The following is a 21758-nucleotide window of genomic DNA, read 5'->3' as shown; positions in this document are numbered from 1 at the left end:
TAGGAAAACTGGCTGTTTGAAGATGCCACATGACAGGGGCGAGCTCATTCTGACAGCTCCACTTCTCACAGGATGAAGCCTTCAGGCAAGCAAAGATCTTCAGTCCATCTAGCCTTGACTCATTTGGTAATACTATCCCCTCTGAGTAAGATGATCATGGGTTCAAGTCCCACTCCAGGACTCAAGGAGAACATCTAGTCTGACATTCCCAGTGCAGTACTGAGGGAGTGCTGCACTGTCGGAGGTGCTGTGTTTCAGATGAAATGTTGAACCGAGGCTCCGTCTGCCCTCTCAGGTGGAAGTAAAAGATCCCACAGCACCATTTCAAAGAGCAGCAGGGGAGTTATCCCCAGTGTTCTGGTCAGTATTTATCCCTCAATTAATATCACAAAAATAGATTAGCTGGTTGCTGTTTATGGGAATTTGTTGTGTGCAAATCTGTTTTCCACACTACAACAGTTCATTGGCTGTGAAGTGCTCTGGGACACACAGAGGTTGTGAAAGGTGGAATATAGATGTGAATTTTTCCGATGCGTCATGGTCCTGTAGTTTTTTTTCGGAATATGCGGTTTGCCTTTAAGGCTTGCAAGGGATCAGTAATGCTTTAAGAACCAGCAAGCCCTAGCAGTTATAGGAAGGTGCTGTTTCTAAGGCAACGAAAATGTCATTTGGAGACTGCGATTCAAAGGGTGCATTCTCATTAACATGGAAACGGCCACTGGGAGTGAACCTGATGCTATACATTGTTTCAATTCAGTTTTGAACTGGCTTTTAGTGAGACAGTTGGTTCTAACAGACAGAAGACACAGACAGCTGTGATCAGCACATCTGAAAAAGAGCGCTCAACCATTTAAACAGAAGGAACAGGATTTTAGTCTATTTAATTATTATCTCTCAAAATTCTAAAACATTAAACCAAAACAGAGATCTCTGGTAAATTGAAGAAAGGGAAGTTAGACTGTGACAATCTTTTATCCCTCCAAACCTCTAAAGTCAGATTGATTCTGTTGAAAGTGTTTGCAAGTCGTTAATTGTTGAAATTCGCTGGAGAAGGAAAGCAACATCCTGTGAGGACTTCAAGCAATATTGGACTGTAAATTTGCAAGGACTCTAATTTTTTCTATTTTAAATGTTGTTTATATCTTCATAGTGTTTAAGAATTTAGTTCTTCTAATTAAAGTGTTAATTTGTTGATTTAAAGACACCTGGTTTGGTTAGTCTCATTCGGGGGTTAATAGATGGTACAATTTGGCTGGCTCTTTCTTTAATTTGGAAAGTTTTTAAATGATATGTTAGGCGGTCTGTGGAGCGATGGGATTGGATTATCAGTGCGTCTCTTCAACCAAAATCAGAATTGTATATTTTGATTGGGTTCTTTGATAGGAGCGGTCGGTCATAACATATTTATTGGAGGCTCGTCCCGGGATTTGAATAACGTATTTATTGGGGGCTCGTCCCGGGATTTGAATCACGTATTAATTAGGTTTCTGAACTTGAATCAGATCTTAATTGGGGGTTCACTCACAGTTGAATCATATTTAATTCTGTGGCTCACATCTGGGATCAGAGTCAGACTAATCTGGAGGGCTCACATTTGGAATCATAGTAATTACTCATCTCTGGGCTAACATATTTAAATTGGGGTCTTGCATTTGGCATCATATCAATTGCACTCGAGCTTGGGATCTTATCAATTGGAAACTTGATTGTTGGGATCTAAATCTGACACCAATTACAAAGAAATTAAAAGAACCAGGTCGCTTGTGTAATAAGGTACAGTCTATACCATTGTTATGGCATTAGTGGTTGTAGCAGAGTCTTTGAGAAAGCAGAATGTTTCCCTGAGTGACTTGATAACTTTAACGAAGAACAAATTAAAAGAATTGGCAGTGAAACTGGGGTTCGAATTGATATTAGGTGCCATAATTGAAATAATAGCCGAACATCTGAAATTATTGGAAGATGATGATGATGATACAGAGGAACAATATGAGGAACAAGAAAGGGAATACGAGAGACATGAAGGTAATAGGTTCGAGATGGATTCAGTGGAATTGGCTAGGATTCCGTTAGAAATGAAAAGACTGGAGCTTCAACGGGAAAAAGAATTAAGAAAACTTGAATTGGAAAAAGAGGAAAGGGAGAAAGAGAGAGCATTTTGGAGTGAAAGAGAAGAGAGGTAATTTAGGCTAAAAGAGATGGAACTAAGACAAAGGGGTAGTCTTAAATCCAGGGAAAATTCAAGTCAAGAAGAATCTGAATTTAGATCAGGACCCAGCAAGAAGTTGTTTAAATTTATACAGGCTCTTCCTAAGTTCGAGGAAAGGGACGTAGAGGCATTTTTCATATCTTTTGAAAAATAGCCAAACAGATGAAATGGCTGAAAGAAAGCTGGACATTGCTCATGCAGGGCAGGCTGGTCGGCAGAGCTCATGAAGCTTATGCCATGCTTCCTAAAGAGGCTTCTGCAGATTATGAGAAGCAAAAAAGGCTATTCCCACTGCGCATAAGTTAGTCCTTGAAGCTTACTATCAGAGGTTCAGGAACCTACGGAGACTGACTGGGCAGACATATTTAGAATTTGAGAGGGTGAACAAATGAAGCGGAGGTGTCATGGTCCTGAGGGTTTTTTTTCCCGGAATATGCGGTTTGCCTGTAAGGCTTGCAAGGGATTGGTGTTGCTTTAAGAACCAGCGAGCCCTGGGAGTAATAGGAAGGTGCATTTCCATTGCTTTAGAAACAGCCATTTGGAGACTGCGATTCAAAGGGTGCATTCTCGTTACCATAGATATAGCCACTGGGAGTGAGCCTGATGCGATACATTGTTTCAATTCAGTTTTGAACTGGCTTTTAGGGAGACAGTTGGTTCTAACAGAATAAATAGACAGAGACACAGAGGACACAGCTGTGCTGTCAGAGCCCGGAAAAAGAGCTCTCAACCATTTAAACTGAAGGAATAGGATTTTAGTCTGTTTCATTATCATCTCTCAAAATTCTAAAACATCAAGCCAAAACAGAGATCTCTGGTAATTTGAATTGAAGAAAGGGAAGTTAGACTGTGAATCTTTTATCCCTCTAAACCTCTAAAGTCAGATTGATTCTGTTGAAAGTGTTTGCAAGTCGTTAATTGTTGAAATTCACTGGAGAAGGAAAGCAACATCTTGTGAGGACTTCGAGCAACATTGGACTGTAAATTTGTCAGGACTCTAATTTTTTCTATTTTAAATATTGTTTATATTTTCACAGTGTTTAAGAATTCAGTTCTTCTAATTAAAAAAAAAGAGTTAATTTGTTGATTTAAAGACACCTGGTTTGGTTAGCCTCATTCGGGGGTTAATACAATTTGGCTGGGTCTCCCTTTAATTTGGAAAGTTTTTGAATGATATGTTAGGCGATCTGTGGAGTGACGGGATCAAATTATCAATGCGTCTCTCCCACCACAATCAGAATCGTATATTTTGATTGGGGGCTTTGACGGGAGCGGTCGGTTGTAACAGATGGCAAGATGTATTTGAATGAAGGTGGCTCTTGGGCCCATCCTTCTTGTCTCTTGCATCATCCCAGTGTGCTGGATTCAACTGCCCTCCCCAGCTGCCTTGTAATGTTGAGTGCTTGGGACATTTTACTACATTTAAGGTGCTATATAAATGCAAGTTGTTGTTGTTGAAATTATGCAGCCGAACAGGTCCATTCAGAAAGATTATGATATATGCACTCAAAGTTCATTAGGTTCCTTTCATTTATTCAGGGGTGCAGGCCTGATGGGCTCACTTCCAGTGGCCAGTAAGCCTCCTTTCCAGCTGCTGTATGTGCTGCCTGGTTATTTCCAAGCTGCAGCTGAGGAAACTCCCAGTCTATGTGCTCCACCACCACCACCACCCTCCCCATTCGGCCCATCCAATCAATGCTGGTTCTTTGATAGAGCTATACAGCCAGTCCCACTCCCCTGCCCTTTCCCAAGTGCCCTGCAAATTTTTCCCCTTCAAGAATTGATCCAATTCCCTTTTGCAAGTTATTAAATCTGCTGCCACCACCCTTTCAGGCAACGTATTCAGATAACAACACACTGCATAAAATTATTCTCTTCATTACTCCACTGATCCGTTCGCCACTTATCTCAAATCTGTGCCCTCTGGTTACCGACTCTTGTTACTGCCACTGAAATCAGTTTCTTCTTATTTACTCTGTCAAAACTATTCATAATTGTGAACACCTCTATCAAATCTCTCCTGAACCTTCTCTGCTCTGAGAACAATCCCAGATTCTCTAGTGTGCATGGAAAAACTGGCAAAAATTCCAGAATTCAATCCCAACACCAGAATCCCAAAGAATATAAATAGAATTTGACTTATTCAATCACAATAAACTAGCAGCCCCACAGGTAACACCTCACAACTCAAAGTTATGTCACAGCTACGTGAGTAATAAATGGCTCTCTATCAGCTTGCCTCAATTGAAGGGACCTTCACCTCTTGGTCAAAGGCTATGGGTTCAAATCCCACTACAACAGATAATCATAGCTAGTAAGAGAACTAGGAGACTTTGGATGGCATCTGATGCAAGTGTTAGCGGGAGGGCAGATACAGGACAGCATGCTCAGTCCTGACCGCACTTGGATGAGAGAGAGGTCAGCAGCTATTGAAACAGTCCTTTTATTTTATTCTTTCATGGGATGTGGGCATCACTGGCAAGGCCAGCGTTTGTTACCCATTCCTAATTACCCGTGAACTGAGTGGCTTGCTAGGCCATTTCAGAGGGCATTAAGAGTTAACCACATTGCTGTGGGTCACATATAGTGAATGTGATGAGTTTTTAACAACAATTGACACTGGTTTCATGGTCACCATTAGACTAGCTTTTAATTCCAGATTTATTAATTGAATTCAAATTTCACTATCTGCCATGGTGGGATTCCAACCCATTCCCCCAAAGCATTAGCCGGGGCACCTGGATTACTAGTCCAGTGACATTACCACTATGCCACCACCTCCCCTAGAGGTCATGAAAGGCACTATATAAATCCAAGTCTTTCTTTCTCTGATTTTTGGTGTCAGATTCACTAGTCTCCTCTGCATCATCTTCAGGGCCTGAATGACACATTGCATTACGGCGAACACTAGTACACATCTCCTGGGTTCCTGTTTGTAGGACCTTATTGTGTGCCAAGAAGTTCATCCAAAACTCTGCAGGCCATACCCTATCCCACACCAACTCCCACTCACTTAGAGAGAGAGAGAGAGACACAGACAGACAGAGACAGAGAGACAGAGACAGAGACAGAGACAGAGACAGAGACAGAGACAGACAGACAGAGAGACAGAGAGAGAGACAGAGAGAGAGACAGACAGAGAGACAGAGAGAGAGACAGACAGAGAGACAGACAGAGAGACAGACAGAGAGACAGACAGAGAGACAGACAGAGAGACAGACAGAGAGACAGACAGAGACAGACAGAGACAGACAGAGACAGACAGAGACAGACAGAGACAGACAGAGACAGACAGAGACAGACAGAGACAGACAGAGACAGACAGAGAGAGACAGAGAGAGACACACAGACAGACAGAGACAGACAGACAGAGACAGACAGACAGAGACAGACAGACAGAGACAGACAGACAGAGACAGACAGACAGAGACAGACAGAGACAGACAGACAGAGACAGACAGACAGAGACAGACAGACAGACAGAGACAGACAGACAGACAGAGACAGACAGAGACAGACAGAGACAGACAGACACAGACAGACAGACAGAGACAGACAGACAGAGACAGACAGACAGAGACAGACAGACAGAGACAGACAGACAGAGACAGAGAAGGGAAGGACTGCAAAAAGGCTGAACTCAAACGAGCGAGATGAAGGGACAGTGTTTGGCTGCAGACAGCACTTTTCAGTGCCCAAAAATGGGCCTGTTGACTGACTAATAAAGAGAAAGGAGGTAATGGGAGGCGTGGGAAGGTGTAAGAGAGTTGGTGACTATGTTTCTTTATCCCTCCCTCCTGAAAAAAAGGTCACCAGTCTTATATGGTGCATGATCAAAGTAAAAACTATTTATGTGGATAAAATAGGCACACAGGACAGAGAGAAATAAAGATGCCAGCTGGCTGGAGAACAAGTATGTCAGGCTCATTAAACAACACAGACGTTTGTTACTGGGACCGTGCCTTATTCTCAAAACACAAGTCACAGCACCACTGAAAGACTTGTATTTATATAACGCCTTTCACAACCTCCAAACATCCCAAAAGCACTTTACAGCCAATGAAGTAGCTTTTGGATGACAGGCACCGTTGTAATGTAGAAAACATAGCAGCCAATTTACACACAGCAAGATCCCACAAACTGCAATGATAGCCAACGGTGAGGTTTGTTCGCACCAAGTTCTTGGACAGAGTCCCTGCTAAAGACAGATCAAAAGAACAGCAGCCCTTGCATTGCAGTCCAGTCACTATTATTGAAACATAGAATGGTCAATAGTTTAATCAGGGTGTGTATCGATACAAGCTGGGAAACCAGCCATCAGCGAATGACCACAATCAGGTCCCCCTTTGTTTAGAAGGAGGTTTGCTGTGATCTAGCTCCCAGTCAACCTCACTGCTTCCTGTCCCACTTCAGAGACTTGAGCATGAAATCTAGGCTGATGCTCCAGTGCAGTACTGAGGGAGTGCTGCACTGTTGGAGGTGCGATCCTTTGGATGCGATAATAAACTGAAGCCCTGCCTGCCCCCAGAGGAGTAGCACAGTTCTCCCCGGTGTCCTAGTCAATATTTATCCTTCAAAGGTCAGTTAAAAACAGATCCTCTGGTTAATTATCATATTGCTGTTTCTGAGAGCTTGCTTTGTGCATATTGGTGCTGTGTTCCTTAAATTATAACAATTTCTACAGGTCAAAAGTACTTTGTTGGCTGGAAAGTGCTTGGGATGTCCGGATGTTGTGGCAGGTGCTATAGAAATACAAGTTAGTTTCCTGGCTAGGAACCCTGTGCTCTCAGGGCTGCTCGTAGGTGGGGCAAAGGTACTGGCACTTTGCCACTGAGTGTCGGGGTATCACGGTGTGGGTGGGTGGGTAGATGCTTTGTTTAGTTGTTTTCCTGTGTGTATGAGCATGACACCAGGCTAAAAGTGTTAAGTTATAACGACAGGTATCACAGACTGGGCCTGTATTCAAAGTATAGGAAATTAAGTAGTGATCAGATTGAAGGGTTTAAGATGATTAGAGTTGATAGGGTAGATTGACAAACGATTTTCTCCAGTGGGGAGAGTCTAGAACAAAGGGGTATAACCTTAAATTAGAGCTGGGCCACTCAGGGGTGATGGCAGGAAGCACTTCTTCACACAAAAGGATAGTGGAAATCTGGAATATTCTCCTCCAAAAAGTTAAGGATGGGGGGTCAGTGGAAAATTTCAAAACTGAGATGGAGCTACGTTACAAATCAGCCCCGGTCTAATTGAATGTTGGGATAGACACAAGATGCTGAATAGCCTCTCCTGTTCCTAATATCAGGGTGTGTGCATTCGTACGTTTATATTTATGTATTCGTGTACACGTCTGTTTTTCCTGTTTGCATGCGATCCTGCCACTGGTAAATAAATACAGTAATGATTTCATCAATAGAAATTAAATGGTACAATTTTAAAGGGTGTGCAGGAACAGAGAGAGACCAGAGGGTATGTGTACACAAATGTTTGAAGGTGGAAGGACAAGTTGAGAAGACTGTTAAAAAAGCAGAGTTCAAAAGCAAGGAGGTTATGCTGAACCTTTATAAAATACTCATTAGGCCTCATAGGCAATAGGATTCGGCCTGTTGAGCCTGCTCAGCCAATTAGATCATGGCTGATCATCTACCTCAATGCCACTTTCCCACACTATCCCTATATCTCGTGATGTCATTAATATCCAGAAATCCATCGATTTCTGTCTTGAACATGCTCAATGATCGCGCTTCCACTTTCTCTGGGATAGAGAATTCTAAAGATTCACAACCCTCTGAGTAAAGAAATTCCTCCTCATCTCAGTCTTAAATGACCTGCCCCTTATTCTGAGACTGTGTCCCCTGGTTCTAGACTCACCAGCCAGAGGAAACATCCTATTCACATCTACCCGGTTTCAATGAGATCACCTTTCATCCTTTGAAACTCTGGAGAATACAGGCCCAGTTTCTGCAATCTCTCCTCACAAGACAATCCCAGGGATTAGTCTGGTGAACCTCTGTTGCATTCCCTCAACGGCAAGTATATCCTTCCTTAGATACGGAGACCAAAACTGTACACAATACTCCAGATGTGGTCTCACCAAGGCTACACAATTACAGCAAGACATTTTTACTCCTGTACTCAAATCACCTTGCAATGAAGGCCAACATACCATTTGCCTTCCTAATTGCTTGCTGCACCTGCACTTTAGCTTTTAGTGACTGCTGAACAAGGACACCTAGGCCCCTTTGGACATCAACACTTCCCAACCTCTCACCATTTAAGAAATACTCTGCTTTTCTGTTTTTTCTACCAAAGTGGATCAGTTCACACTTATTCACATTATATTCCATCTGCCATGTTCTTGGCCATTCACTTAACCTGTCCAAGACCCCTTGAAGCCTCCTTGTATCCTCCTCACAACCGACATTCTCACCAGTTTTGTGTCATCAGCAAATTTGGAAATATTACATTTGGTCCTCACATCCTAGAGCATTGTGTTAAATTTTGAGCACTACTCTTTAGGAAGGATGCCAAAGCCTCAGAGGGTGAAGAGATTTAATAAATGATTTGAGGAGCTTCAGTTATGTGGAGAACCTGGAATTTTTCTCCTTAAGAGCAGAAATTAAGAGGAGAAATAAATCGAGGCATTCAAAATCATGTAGGGTTTTGAGAGAATAAATAAAGTGAAACTTTTTCCAGTGACAGGAAGGTCAGTAACCAGGGAACACAGATTGAAGGTAACTGATAAAAGAACACACACTGAGTTGTTCTGATCTGAAATGTAATGTCTGAAAAGGAAGCAAATTTAATAGAACATTCAAAAGGGAACTGAACAAGTACTTGAAGGGAAAAGCTTGTAGGACTAAGGAAAGAGTGGCAGGATACGACTAATTGGATAGCTGTACCAAAGAGATAGCACAGGCACAATGAGCTGAATGGTCTCCTTCTAGTCTATAAGATTCCATGGCATTTGCTCACCTTTGACAAAGCCCCTGAGACTTGTCATTACATTGAGTGAGTTTATATAACTGCAGCTGCTGTTGATCAGAGTTGTGCAGAGTCAGACCAGGACCCAACTCTAGAATTACACTCTCCACGTCAGCGCAAACATGGCCAAGTAACTTGAACCCAACATTTCTTTCAATAACAAATGAACACCGATGAGGATCTTCCGGAAGCTTCTATCACCCTTGAAGATTTTTCAAGTTTGCTATCTATTGCTCATCAATGTATTGGAGATGGTTCAGTCCAGCCAGACTGAATGCAGGGGGTAGGTATGTGTATGGTACGTACCATCTGTCTGTAAGGTTTGTCTGTGGGAGTCACTTTGGCTTCTCGAGCCTTGTCAATGTCCTCAGCTGTTAGCCCACTGACGGAGCGGTGGTCTTGATGAAAGGACCGCCTCTGGGCCCCGGATGAGAAGGGACCGCTCATGTCCCCGAAACGTCTGGCAAAGAGCCCGCCCTCCTTCTCCGGAGACGCGGAGTCAAAGGCCACAGGGTCAACAGCCACGTGGTGCTGTTGGGTGTCTGTGGTGAAGTCTTGTGTCGCCCTCTCAGAGGCCTCGCTGTCAAGGCTCCACTTTGCAGCAAAATCCTTGTCCAGTTCCGAAAGGTTTTCTTGTTGCGTCACAACATCCTAGAATCAGAAAATAAATAAAAAGCAGGTGTTTACTCACCAGCTAGAGCCCATGGAATACCCACAGCCCACCTGCTACGCAATGGGGTAAACCTTCCCGTTCACTGCTCTGTGGTAAAACAAGAGCAGCAGGCACATGGCAAGTTCCCCTCCAAGCCACTCACCATCCTGACTTGGAACTATATCGCCGTTCCTGGTCAAAATCCTGGAACTCCCTTCCCAACAGCACTGTGGGTGTACCTACCCCACATGGACTGCAACGGTTCGAGAAGGCAGCTCACCACCACCTTCTCAAGGGCAATTAGCGATGGGCAATAAATGCTGACCTGGTCAGTGACGCCCACATCCCAGACTGATGGAATATGTGTTTAAAAGCAGGGTTCTCTACCTGGACCTTCCCCACTGCCGTGCTGATAGTATCTTCGGCAGATGCCTGCCAGCCTCGAGCCACTGCTAGTGCTTCACCGCTCAACACTCCAACACGCATCTGCATGCTCTGGGTTTCAACGATGGCCTGACTCAGCTTGGCCAGGCCCCTCATCAACATGATGACATCACTCGCCATGATGTGTCGCCACTTTATTCTCCCACTGCAGAAACAAAGACAAATTAACAAGCAAATCTAGACAGTAACCACCTTAGCAAATAACAGCCCCGTAAGACGAAGCTGCATTTCTAATTGAACCTAACAATTCTTCTCAGGAATCGCAAAGTCCATCACGCACAGGGAATAATGGGAATGGTACTCACTGTTCTGTGGGGAAATATGGCAGCCATTTTGAGCACAACAGCAAGGTGAATGACAAATTCCACTCTCCTGGTCAATGACAACTCCTCCTCCAACTTGTTTTTATACAACACCTTTAACCATTATAACACAGCCCAAGGCATTTCACAGGAATGTTATAAAGCAAAAAACTGACAATGAGCCACATAAGGCAGGTGGCCAAAAGCTTAGTCAAATAGGTACGTTTTATGGAATGTCTTAAAAGGCGGAAAGCGAGGTAGCGAGGTGGAGTGGTGTAGGGAGGGAATACCAGAACTTGGGGCCTCGGCTACTGAAGGCACAGCCACCAAAGGTGGAGCGATTAAAATCAGGGATGTGCAAGATGCCAGAATTAGAGGAGCACAGATATCTCAGAAGGTTGTGGGGCTGGAAGAGATTACAGAGATAGGGAGGGGTGATGACATGTGGGGATTTGAAAACAAGGATGAGAATTGTAAAAACGAGATGCTGTTTAACCAGGAGTCAATGTAGGTCAGCAAGCACAGAGGTAACAGGGGTATGGGACTTGGCCCGAGTTAGGATACAGGCAGCAGAGTTTTGGATGACCGAGGTTATGGAGAGTAGAATGTGGGAGACCAGCCAGGAGTGAATTGGAATAGTCAAGTCTAGAGGTAACGAAGGCACGAATGAGAGTTTCAGCAGCAGATAAGTGAGATGGGGCGGAGCCAGGCAATGTTATGGAGGTGGAATAGGCAGACATAGTGACACTTCGAATAGGAGGTCAAAAGCTCATCTCAGGGTCAAATATGACACCAAGGTTGCAAACAGACTGAGTTAATCTCAGACTGTTACCAAGGAGAGAGATGAAGTCAGTGGTGAGTGAATAGATTTCATGGCAGGGAATGAAGCCAATGGCTTTGGTCTTCCCAATATTCAGTCACCAGTCCTACTGTTGTGGTTAATAAACATTTCTATTTTGATCTGGTTAATGACCAGTTCTATAAGTACATAAGAAACACAATATGGAAGCAGTAGTATGCCATACAACCTCAAACCTGCTCCACCATTTAATACAATCATGGTTGACCCTGTAACTCCACTCCACTTTCCTGTCCTATCACCATATCCCTGGATTCCCTTTGAGTCCAAAAATCTATCAACCTCAAACTGAGCATCCTCTGTTAGAATCAGTTCACTGTGCTAAAGCTGCCCCAATTCAGCACTGGCTGCTAATATCTCTCACTCCACCCTTACCCCCTCCTCATAGCCAATCCTCAACTCACCTACCACCCCCCAAGCCTCACCCTCTCTCCATCCCTCAGCATCTTCTTGCCTCCAGCCCTAAAACCTTGCCCACACGTGGTTCTCCTGCGAACATCGTGTTTCCCTATCCCTACTCTAATATGGGTCAAACAGACATCAGCCCCTCACCCCAATAATTCTGAACAATCCCCCTAAACCTTGCCCATGCTACTGCCTCACCGCTCACCTTCAAAAGCCCCCTACCTCTCTGGGTCACCTTCTCTAAATTTCCTCAGGGAAAGACCACTGGGACTGTTTTAACTTATGTTCAGTGTGTAGGTCAAACCAGCAATGGGCTTGGATACCACATTCTGTTACATGATGGATGTTGGTAGATTCTCTTCAGAGGATAGGGCGTTCATACCAGGGCAAGAGTTACCAGGTACTAAGTGCAGGGGTATCCCACACGACCCCTTGCCCCCAGCCACACGTAACCACTCGAGCTCTGCCAATCCCATGTCCAGGCAGCTTCATTCCATCAGCCCCAAAGGTCTGCACAGGCAGCCATCTTCCAAAACCTGCAGACCAGCCCAGGATAGGATGCCTGATTCAGCCACTGCTCAGTAGGTTAACACATGCCTCAGAGTCGGAAGGTTGTGGGTTCAAGTCCCACTCCAGAGAGACCCAAGCACATAATCCAGGTTGACCCTCCAGAGCAGTAGTGAGGGACATCCTGAGGTTATCAAAGGTGCTATATAAATGCACATTACTTTTTTCCCCCCCTTACCTAGTCTGGAGGAGTTGGTGCGTGGGCTCGGAGGAGACTTGGGAATTGGGAGAAAACCAGGAGTCTTATTCTTTACAGAAAAAGGAACTGTACTCCAGTCCTCAGGAATCACTTACTTCCTTCAAAGGAGTTGTTTGTGTTGAGTGACATGGTAAGAACATGCTCACAGCTGCTGCCAGTGAAGTAATAACTGGACTGTTTAAAAAGGGGAAATGCTACTGCCACAGATAACCAAGTGCATAGTGTTTAGAAACACTGAATCGCGAGGGTGCTCAGACACACCAAACCTCACCAGGCAGCAACAGGAAGAATAAAAGGAAAACATTTGCCCTCGAGAAGGTGGTGGTGAGGTACCTTCCTGAATATAACCCACTGACTCATAGATGACAGCCAAAAGCTTGGTCAAAGAGATAGCTTTGAGGATGGTCTCAGTAAGAGAGAGTGTGTGAGAGCGAGAGAGAGATGTAGGGAGGGAATTCCAGAGTTTAGGGCGTCAGTAACTGAAGGAATAGGCCTGAATAATAGTGGGGCAGGAAGAGGAGGTGGAGGTGCACGAGGCCAGTCAGAAGAACAAAAGCCCTCAGGGGAGAGTATAGAGCTAGAGGAGGTTACAAAGGTAGGAGAAAGGGTGGGAAACAGGCTGTGAGGGTACTTATGTAGAAGGGCGAACACTTTAAATTGCAGGCAATCTGAATCAACACAGGCCAGTAAGAACAGTGATGAGGAATGAGTGGAATTTGGTGTAGGATAGGAAGAGGGCAGGAGAGGTTTGGCTGGGAGTCCGGCCAGGAGAGCACTGGAATAGTCCGAAGGTGGCAGAGTCACAGGTGAGGGTTTCAACAGCCTGAGCTGAGGAGAGGGCAGAGGTGGGCAATATTACAGAGCAGGAAGCCAGCAGTCTTTGTGCTGGAGAGAATGTGGAGGGAGAAGCTCAGGCAGATATCAGATAAGACAGACACGAATGAACGAGAGGCTATTGGGCAACATAACAGTGACACACTAACTCAAATCTGCACAGTGTGTCAGGGTCATATACTGGGGACTGGAGAGCAGTAAATGGTGTGTAATAGGTCAGTGAGAATCAAAACACACATTTAGCAATAGCAGTGATGAATGCATGGAATTACAAAGCTCAGGAAACTCGCCATTTACTGAGCAACAGAGTTCCAGGCACAACTTGGATATCAGCTAACAAACAAATACCAGAGGCTGCAAACCTGATATTAGCTGTGGGTACGTTCCATTCTCATCTACATCATCACTGGCCACCACATCAAATCCATCCTGCCCCCATCACCATGCCCAGCCCAAATCACCCAGCCAGGCTCACTACACCCTGCCTTCCCAGCTCGATACACCCTGCCCGCATCGCCCTTCCCAGCTCGTTACACCCTGCCCGCATCGCCCTTCCCAGCTCGTTACACCCTGCCCGCATCGCCCTTCCCAGCTCGTTACACCCTGCCTGCATCGCCCTTCCCAGCTCGATATACCCTGCCCGCATCGCCCTTCCCAGCTCGATATACCCTGCCCGCATCACCCTTCCCAGCTCACTACACCCTGCCCGCATCACCCTTCCCAGCTCACTACACCCTGCCCGCATCGCCCTTCCCAGCTCGTTACACCCTGCCCGCATCACCCTTCCCAGCTCACTACACCCTGCCCGCATCACCCTTCCCAGCTCACTACACCCTGCCCGCATCACCCTTCCCAGCTCACTACACCCTGCCCGCATCACCCTTCCCAGCTCACTACACCCTGCCCGCATCACCCTTCCCAGCTCACTACACCCTGCCCGCATCACCCTTCCCAGCTCACTACACCCTGCCCGCATCGCCCTTCCCAGCTCACTACACCCTGCCCGCATCGCCCTTCCCAGCTCACTACACCCTGCCCGCATCGCCCTTCCCAGCTCACTACACCCTGCCCGCATCACCCTTCCCAGCTCACTACACCCTGCCCGCATCACCCTTCCCAGCTCACTACACCCTGCCCGCATCACCCTTCCCAGCTCACTACACCCTGCCCGCATCACCCTTCCCAGCTCACTACACCCTGCCCGCATCGCCCTTCCCAGCTCACTACACCCTGCCCGCATCACCCTTCCCAGCTCACTACACCCTGCCCGCATCACCCTTCCCAGCTCACTACACCTTGCCCGCATCACCCTTCCCAGCTCACTACACCCTGCCCGCATCACCCTTCCCAGCTCACTACACCCTGCCCGCATCACCCTTCCCAGCTCACTACACCCTGCCCGCATCGCCCTTCCCAGCTCACTACACCCTGCCCGCATCGCCCTTCCCAGCTCACTACACCCTGCCCGCATCGCCCTTCCCAGCTCACTACACCCTGCCCGCATCGCCCTTCCCAGCTCACTACACCCTGCCCATTATGCTCACTCCACATTCTGGTATATGCAGTTATGACTGAGGGACCCATCTCACACACAACTCCCCAGGCAAGTTCAGCAGCAGCCCTGTTCAGATCCCCTTGTTCAGGACATTCACCGAGTCTCACTCCAGATCCACTCCCCCACCATCCCATTCTCCCAGTCACTCTCCAGATCTACTCCTCGCCCCCTCCCAGAGTCCCCATCCTCCCAGTCACTCTCCAGATCTACTCCTCGCCCCCTCCCCGAGTCCCCATTCTCCCAGTCCCTCTCCAGATCTCCTCCTCATCCCCCACCGAGTCCCCATTCTCCCAGTCCCTCTCCACATCTACTCCTCACCCCCTCCCAGAGTCCCCATTCTCCCAATCCCTCTCCAGATCTAATCCTCATCCCCCCGAGTGCCCATTCTCCCTCACTTTTCAGCCCTTTCAGCATTGCTGAACACAGTCAGCCAAGTGTTTATAAAGATCTACATTGATGTGATGCCTGATCACATCTCAGAAATATACCAAAGAATTTTACTGCACTGCCTCAAATAGAGCATCCCATCCCCCCCACAGAGACAGACAAGCATTTCGCGCAGCTACCGCCAGAAGTAATTGAGCCGAATAACAGACTGTCGTGCTAGGCCCCCACCTGCCAAGAATGAGGCACATTAATTTTGTCAAGAACATTGATTTTAAACTGTTGCTGGAGCGAGGAAATGACTTGTTAAACAGATCAGCCATGGCTGGAAAAGACATCTGCATACTAACTGACGGTGATTGGAAGGGCAAAGGACCATTCCCTGACACATTCAACCCACAATGGACCATGATCACCAGGTACTGTGTGTAAGAGGAGCATTACAGAGACTCCTAAGGTGATACAATCCAGGACTGGTTAAACCAGCTGGCCTCATGACTAACTGGCTGTTCTGGGGTTTTTTTTGAACCAGCCACAAAAAGTTTGACCTCAGTGTCTGTTTGCTCCTGGACTGAGAAGATCACTCCTGTCTACTCCCATCTCTTTCTCATAAGCCTCTGAATCCACTGAAGTCACACGAACCCCAAGAGAGAAAAGTCTCCTTAAGCAAACAACGTTTAAGAATACTGGGCCCCAACGAAAAGCAAGAACTACCTACAATCAAGGACTCTACAGTGAGCTCAAACTGTAACAAAAACTCTTCAGATATTTCCTCAAAACTTTTCCACTTTATTTTTCTTCTGCTCTTTTCTGTCTCTATTTGCATGTGTGTATCATGTACACATGCTAGTGTGGGCACGTCGTGTAGCCATAGGCATTAATCGAATTAGAGTTTAAGTTTAATAAATTTCAACCTTTCTTCGTTAAACCCAAGAAAGCCTGTTTCTGCTGGTTTCTTGGTCTTATAATTGGAAAGCAGTGAACAAGGATTCACCAAGGGGGAGCTAAAAACACTGTGTTTAAAATTAAACCCCGTTACGGTAAGACCAGGTGAAGGCTGAAAGGGAACCCTAGAAACCTTTCTCACCTGGTCATAACAAGGCACATTTGAGGGGAGATGGTTAAACACAAGGGAGAAAGGAAAAGAGTTGATGCTAATAGGGTTACAACAACAATTTATATAGCACCTTTAATATAATAAAATGCCCCAATGCTTTACAGGAGTGTTATAAAATTAGACACTAAGCCACATAAGGAGATACTGTGTCAGATAACCAAACGTTTGGTCAAAGAATAGGTTTTAAGGAGTGTTTTAAAGGAGGAAAGAGAGGCAGACTTTGGGGGGAGGGATTCCAAAGCTTAGGGGCTTAGCACAGAAGGCATGGCCCCCAAAGGTGCAGTAAGTAAAATTGGTCTGTTGTTCATTCCATGTAATTCTAAGTCAAGCAAGAGATTTAAAGTGACTCCAAACTTGGGTTTTGAACGCCTTTCAGTTATAAGGAAGGAAGGTTGAGGGAGAATATAAACACAAACTTTCACCAGATTTTGATCCAATTTTACATTAGTGGGAGGGAGAAGCAGGGGATGATACACCTTAAAATCTAGTGTATGACTGACATATTCACCCATTTTCACCTCCTTTGAATATATGACTGCTACTTGTACAGGACGACACATGGTTTTCATTGGCCTTGAAATATCGAGGGTGCCCTATACTCTACATTTTACAGTAAAAAAGATCCTGGCAACGTGGATTTTGTGGGGACTCCGCCCCCTTGAGAAGTTTGCATCAAATAGATATCTGGCCAACTCTTATTGCAAAAAATAAACGAACTACATAAATTGGCACAACACTGCCTTACAGCAACATCACCAGCCTTCTGAATACTCACTGACATTCCATAGGTCAGGGAGAAAGAGGCTCATGAGGGTGCAGAAGGCGGGGGGAGGGGGTGGCGCAGGGGGAAAGTGGTGTGAGAAGGGGGTGCGGAGGGGTCATGGGGGGGAGGGGTCAAGGCGGGAGAGTGGGGGCCAAGGCGGGAGAGTGGGGGCCAAGGCGGGAGAGTGGGGGCCAAGGCGGGAGAGTGGGGGCCAAGGCGGGAGAGTGGGGGCCAAGCAGCTAAACTGATCACTGGCACCAACATAGAGAGTTTAACACTAGCGGAACACCACATGGACAACACGGCAATACCATCTGCCTCAGCACTTACCCCAACCGCTAGTTACCAGGAGTCAGCCATATGTAATGTCAGCAAGAGTACAGTATCCCCAGCCTCCAGACCCTCCACCACCTATCCCCCTGACCCTCCGCCGCCCATCCCCCAACCGCCAGACCCTCCCTCTCTGTCCCCCTGACCCACCGCCGCCCAACACCCAAACCTTCCAGCACCCGTCCCCCAGATCCACCACCGCCCATCCCCCAACCTCCAGACCTTCCACCGCCCATCCCCCTGACCCTCTGCTGTCCATCCCCCTGATCCACCACCACCCATCCCCCAACCTCCAGAACGTCCACCGCTCATCCCCCTGACCCTCTGCTGACCATCCTCCAGACCCTCCGCCGCACATCTCCCAACCTCCAGACCTTCCACTCCCGTCTCCCAGACCCTCCACCGCCCATCCCCCAACCTCCAGACCTTCCACCGCCCATCCCCCTGACCCTCTGCTGTCCATCCCCCTGATCCACCACCACCCATCCCCCACCTCCAGAACGTCCACCGCTCATCCCCCTGACCCTCTGCTGCCCATCCTCCAGACCCTCCGCCGCACATCTCCCAACCTCCAGACCTTCCACTCCCGTCTCCCAGACCCTCCACCGCCCATCCCCCAACCTCCAGACCTTCCACCGCCCATCCCCCTGACCCTCTGCTGCCCATCCCCCAGACTCTCCGCCGCCCATCCCCCTGACCCTCCATTGCCCTCCCATTCCACCACACGCCCAGACTCCAGACCCTCCACTGCCCTCCTGCACCCCTCCATCTCACCCCAGCCTCTCTACCGCCTTCCCATACACCACCCTTACGCCAATCACCAGCCTCCAGACCTCCACCCCCTCCCCCCCCCAGACTGGATCCCCTCCCCACACCCCAGCCCCTCCCTCCCCACACAGAGTGGAGCCTCTCCCCACACTCCAGCTCCCAGGTTCGACATTCCAGTTATCCAATGGTTTGTTTACCAAACACAGGTGATCAACACTCTGAGGAGTGCAGTAGGATTTCCCATTCTGGGACACAGATGAGGGCTACTCAAGTAATTCAAACCTCTCTATAATTAATAACACTGAACTTTAACAGATATTTTACATAATTTCTTTTAAAAATCCAGATTCACACTTAGAAATTCGAACCTGTTGACCACCTGGGGGACCATGTCCAGCACTGTCTATATTTTAGACGCTGTGTGCATTCATACATATATGAATTACAATTTAATCTATGATCAATGCATGTCTTCGAGACTCAGCAGTCCGCCATGGGACAGCAGCAGGACTGAAGAACATCTCTCACACAGACACAGCTGCTTATAACTACAAGAAAGTTTATAAACTTACAAGTAAATAATTCCTGCGAACTGAGAGTTGAGGAGTGATGATGCTGGCTATTCCTCAGGTACTTACCGAGCTCTGTTCTGTACTATACTGTGCGCCTTTCCTGTGCAACCCAGCTCTCCCACAATGTTACAGCCACTAACTCCACAACAAGCCTCAGCTCCCACCCAGCGCAGCCGCTCATTGGCTCCCTCCGCATTGCAACATCACTCTGATTGCAACATGCTGCTCCATGCGTCATCAATACCCACAGTCCATTGGTTAAAGTCTCTGTCAATCATAACGACCTGGCCAATTATTGATGAACATTCTGGCACGAGGAGAGGGCGCATTTAATCTCCATGCTCCACGTGGATTGGCTTGCTCCTGACATCAATCACAAGAACCCTGCAGAATGATTGGTCAGTTGTGCGCGTCAATGAGGGAAGCCGCCCTGTCGATTGGCTCAGCCTGGCCTGCTCACTCCAATTGGTTGTTGCCGAGTGACGGGCCGTGTGCTGCCCACGTGCAGCCGTGGGGCTGAGCCAATGAGGGGGCGGAAGATGCTGGGAGTTCCGGGGGGGTGGGAGTTCGGGGTTGGTGCTGTGTGTTCTTGAGTCCTGTTGTTGGCTGCAGTCCCGGTCGCAGGAGTGGGAGGGACAGTTTTGTCTACAGTCTGTGCTCAGCCCATGCCAGTTGTCAGATATAGGGAGCATCTGCTGTGTACCCGCTGTAAACCCCATCAAAAACAAGAAATGCTGGAATCACTCAGCAGGTCTGGCAGCATCTGTGGAAAGAGAAGCAGAGTTAACGTTTCGGGTCAGTGACCCTTCATCGGAATTGACAAATAATAGAAATGTCACAGATTATAAACAAGTGAGGTGGGGGTGGGGCAAGAGATAACTAAGGAGAAGGTGCAGATTGGACCTGGTATTCGCTGCTCACAGTGTGGTCTCCTCTACATTGGGGAGACCAAGCGCAGACTGGGTGACCGCTTTGCGGAACATCTCCACTCAGTCCGCAAGCAGGACCCTGAGCTTCCGGTTGCTTGCCATTTCAACACTCCCCCCTGCTCACATCTCTGTCCTGGGATTGCTGCAGTGTTCCAGTGAACATCAACGCAAGCTCGAGGAACAGCATCTCATCTACCGATTAGGCACACTACAGCCTGCCGGACTGAACATTGAGTTCAATAATTTCAGAGCATGACAGCCCCCCATTTTACTTTCATTTTTAGTTATTTTTTTCTTCCTTTTTTTTACATTCTTTTTTACATTTTTTACTATCTTTTTTTGCATTTATTTCATTTCATCTTAGTTTGTTCAGTTTGCTTACCCACTGTTTTTTTCAGGGTTTTTTTTCAGGTTTGCACTTGCTGCTGTTCAATATTCAGTGTATTCACACCTAATCTGTACTAATGCTTTGTCTTTCAACACACCATTAACATATTGTTTGCCTTTGCTCCGTGACCTTTTGGTCAGCTATGTGGCCAGGTCCAATCTGCACCTTCTCCTTTGTTATCTCTTGCCCCACCCCCACCTCATTTGCTTATAATCTGTGACTTTTCTAATATTTGTCCGTTCCGAAGAAGGGTCACTGACCCGAAACGTTAACTCTGCTTCTCTTTCCACAGATGCTGCCAGACCTGCTGAGTGATTCCAGCATTTCTTGTTTTTGTTTCAGATTTCCAGCATCCGCAGTATTTTGCTTTTATATTAGTAAGCCCCATCAATGCGCCCGAGCCTGTGTTTCTGACGCGGATACATATACCTGTAATGCTATCCTAGGCCATATCTGCACCTGTACCCACCTCCTCACCCATATCTGCACCTGTACCCACCTCCTCACCCATATCTGCACCTGTACCCACCTCCTCACCCATATCTGCACCTGTACCCACCTCCTCACCCATATCTGCACCTGTACCCACCTCCTCACCCATATCTGCACCTGTACCCACCTCCTCACCCATATCTGCACCTGTACCCACCTCCTCACCCATAACTGCACCTGTACCCACCTCCTCACCCATAACTGCACCTGTACCCACCTCCTCACCCATAACTGCACCTGTACCCACCTCCTCACCCATATCTGCACCTGTACCCACCTCCTCACCCATAACTGCACCTGTACACACCTCCTCATCCATATTTGTTTTACTCATTCATGGGCATTGCTGGCTAGGCCACCATTTATTGCCCATCCCTAATTACCCTTGAGAAGGTGCTGCTGAGCTGCCTTCTTGAACAGCTGCAGTCTATCTGCACCTGTACCCGCCTCCACACCCATATCCGCACCTATACCCACCTCCTCACCGATATCCGATCTGCATTCCTGCCACATCCAGTTGTAAATGGTGGTGGACAATTAAACAACTAACAAGAGGAGGTGTCTCCACAAATATCCCCATCCTCAATGGCGGGGGCAGTGGGGGGAGTGCAATACATGGGGAAACTATTGGAAAAAATTCTGAGGGACAGGATTAATCTCCACTTAGAGAGGCAGAGATTAATCTGGAATAGTCAGCATAGCTTTGTCGGGGGAGAGTGTGTCTAACTAACTTGCTTGAATTTTTCAAGGCGGTGACTAGATGTGTAGATAAGTGTAAAAGCAGTTGATGTAGTCTACATGGACTTCAGCAAGGCTTTTGATAAGGTCCCGCATGGGAGATTGGTTAAGAAGATAAGAGCCCATGGGATCCAGGGCAATTTGGCAAATTGGATCCAAAATTGGCTCAGTGGCAGGAGGCAGAGGGTGATGGTCGAGGGTTGTTTTTGCGAGTGGAAGCCTGTGACCAGTGGTGTACCACAGGGATTGGTGCTGGGACCCTTGCTGTTT

The 21758-nt window shown here is 47.1% G+C and overlaps 1 protein-coding gene across 2 annotated transcripts in view; it reads right to left on the bottom strand.

The window, feature by feature from the left end:
* Positions 1–19113, bottom strand: part of coq8aa (coenzyme Q8A, genome duplicate a) — a 92498-nt gene extending 73385 nt beyond the window's left edge. Inside the window, exons 1-3 of one of the 2 annotated variants that reach the window (XM_068027934.1) lie at positions 19008–19113; positions 10230–10431; positions 9497–9841 (exon numbers count right to left, since the gene is read on the bottom strand). In XM_068027934.1, coding sequence (XP_067884035.1) covers positions 9497–9841; positions 10230–10406 — 522 coding nt within the window. In that variant the 5' untranslated portion in view covers positions 10407–10431; positions 19008–19113. Of the gene's footprint in view, positions 1–9496; positions 9842–10229; positions 10432–18941 lie in introns of both variants that reach the window. The other variant, XM_068027933.1, reaches the window with a different exon arrangement.
* Positions 19114–21758: the final 2645 nt, after the last annotated feature.

The sequence above is a fragment of the Heterodontus francisci genome, chromosome 3 (genome assembly GCF_036365525.1).
Source record: "Heterodontus francisci isolate sHetFra1 chromosome 3, sHetFra1.hap1, whole genome shotgun sequence".
NCBI lineage: Eukaryota > Metazoa > Chordata > Chondrichthyes > Heterodontiformes > Heterodontidae > Heterodontus > Heterodontus francisci.
Note: the sequence above shows the minus strand (reverse complement) of the source record. Positions and strands in the feature narration are given on the sequence as shown.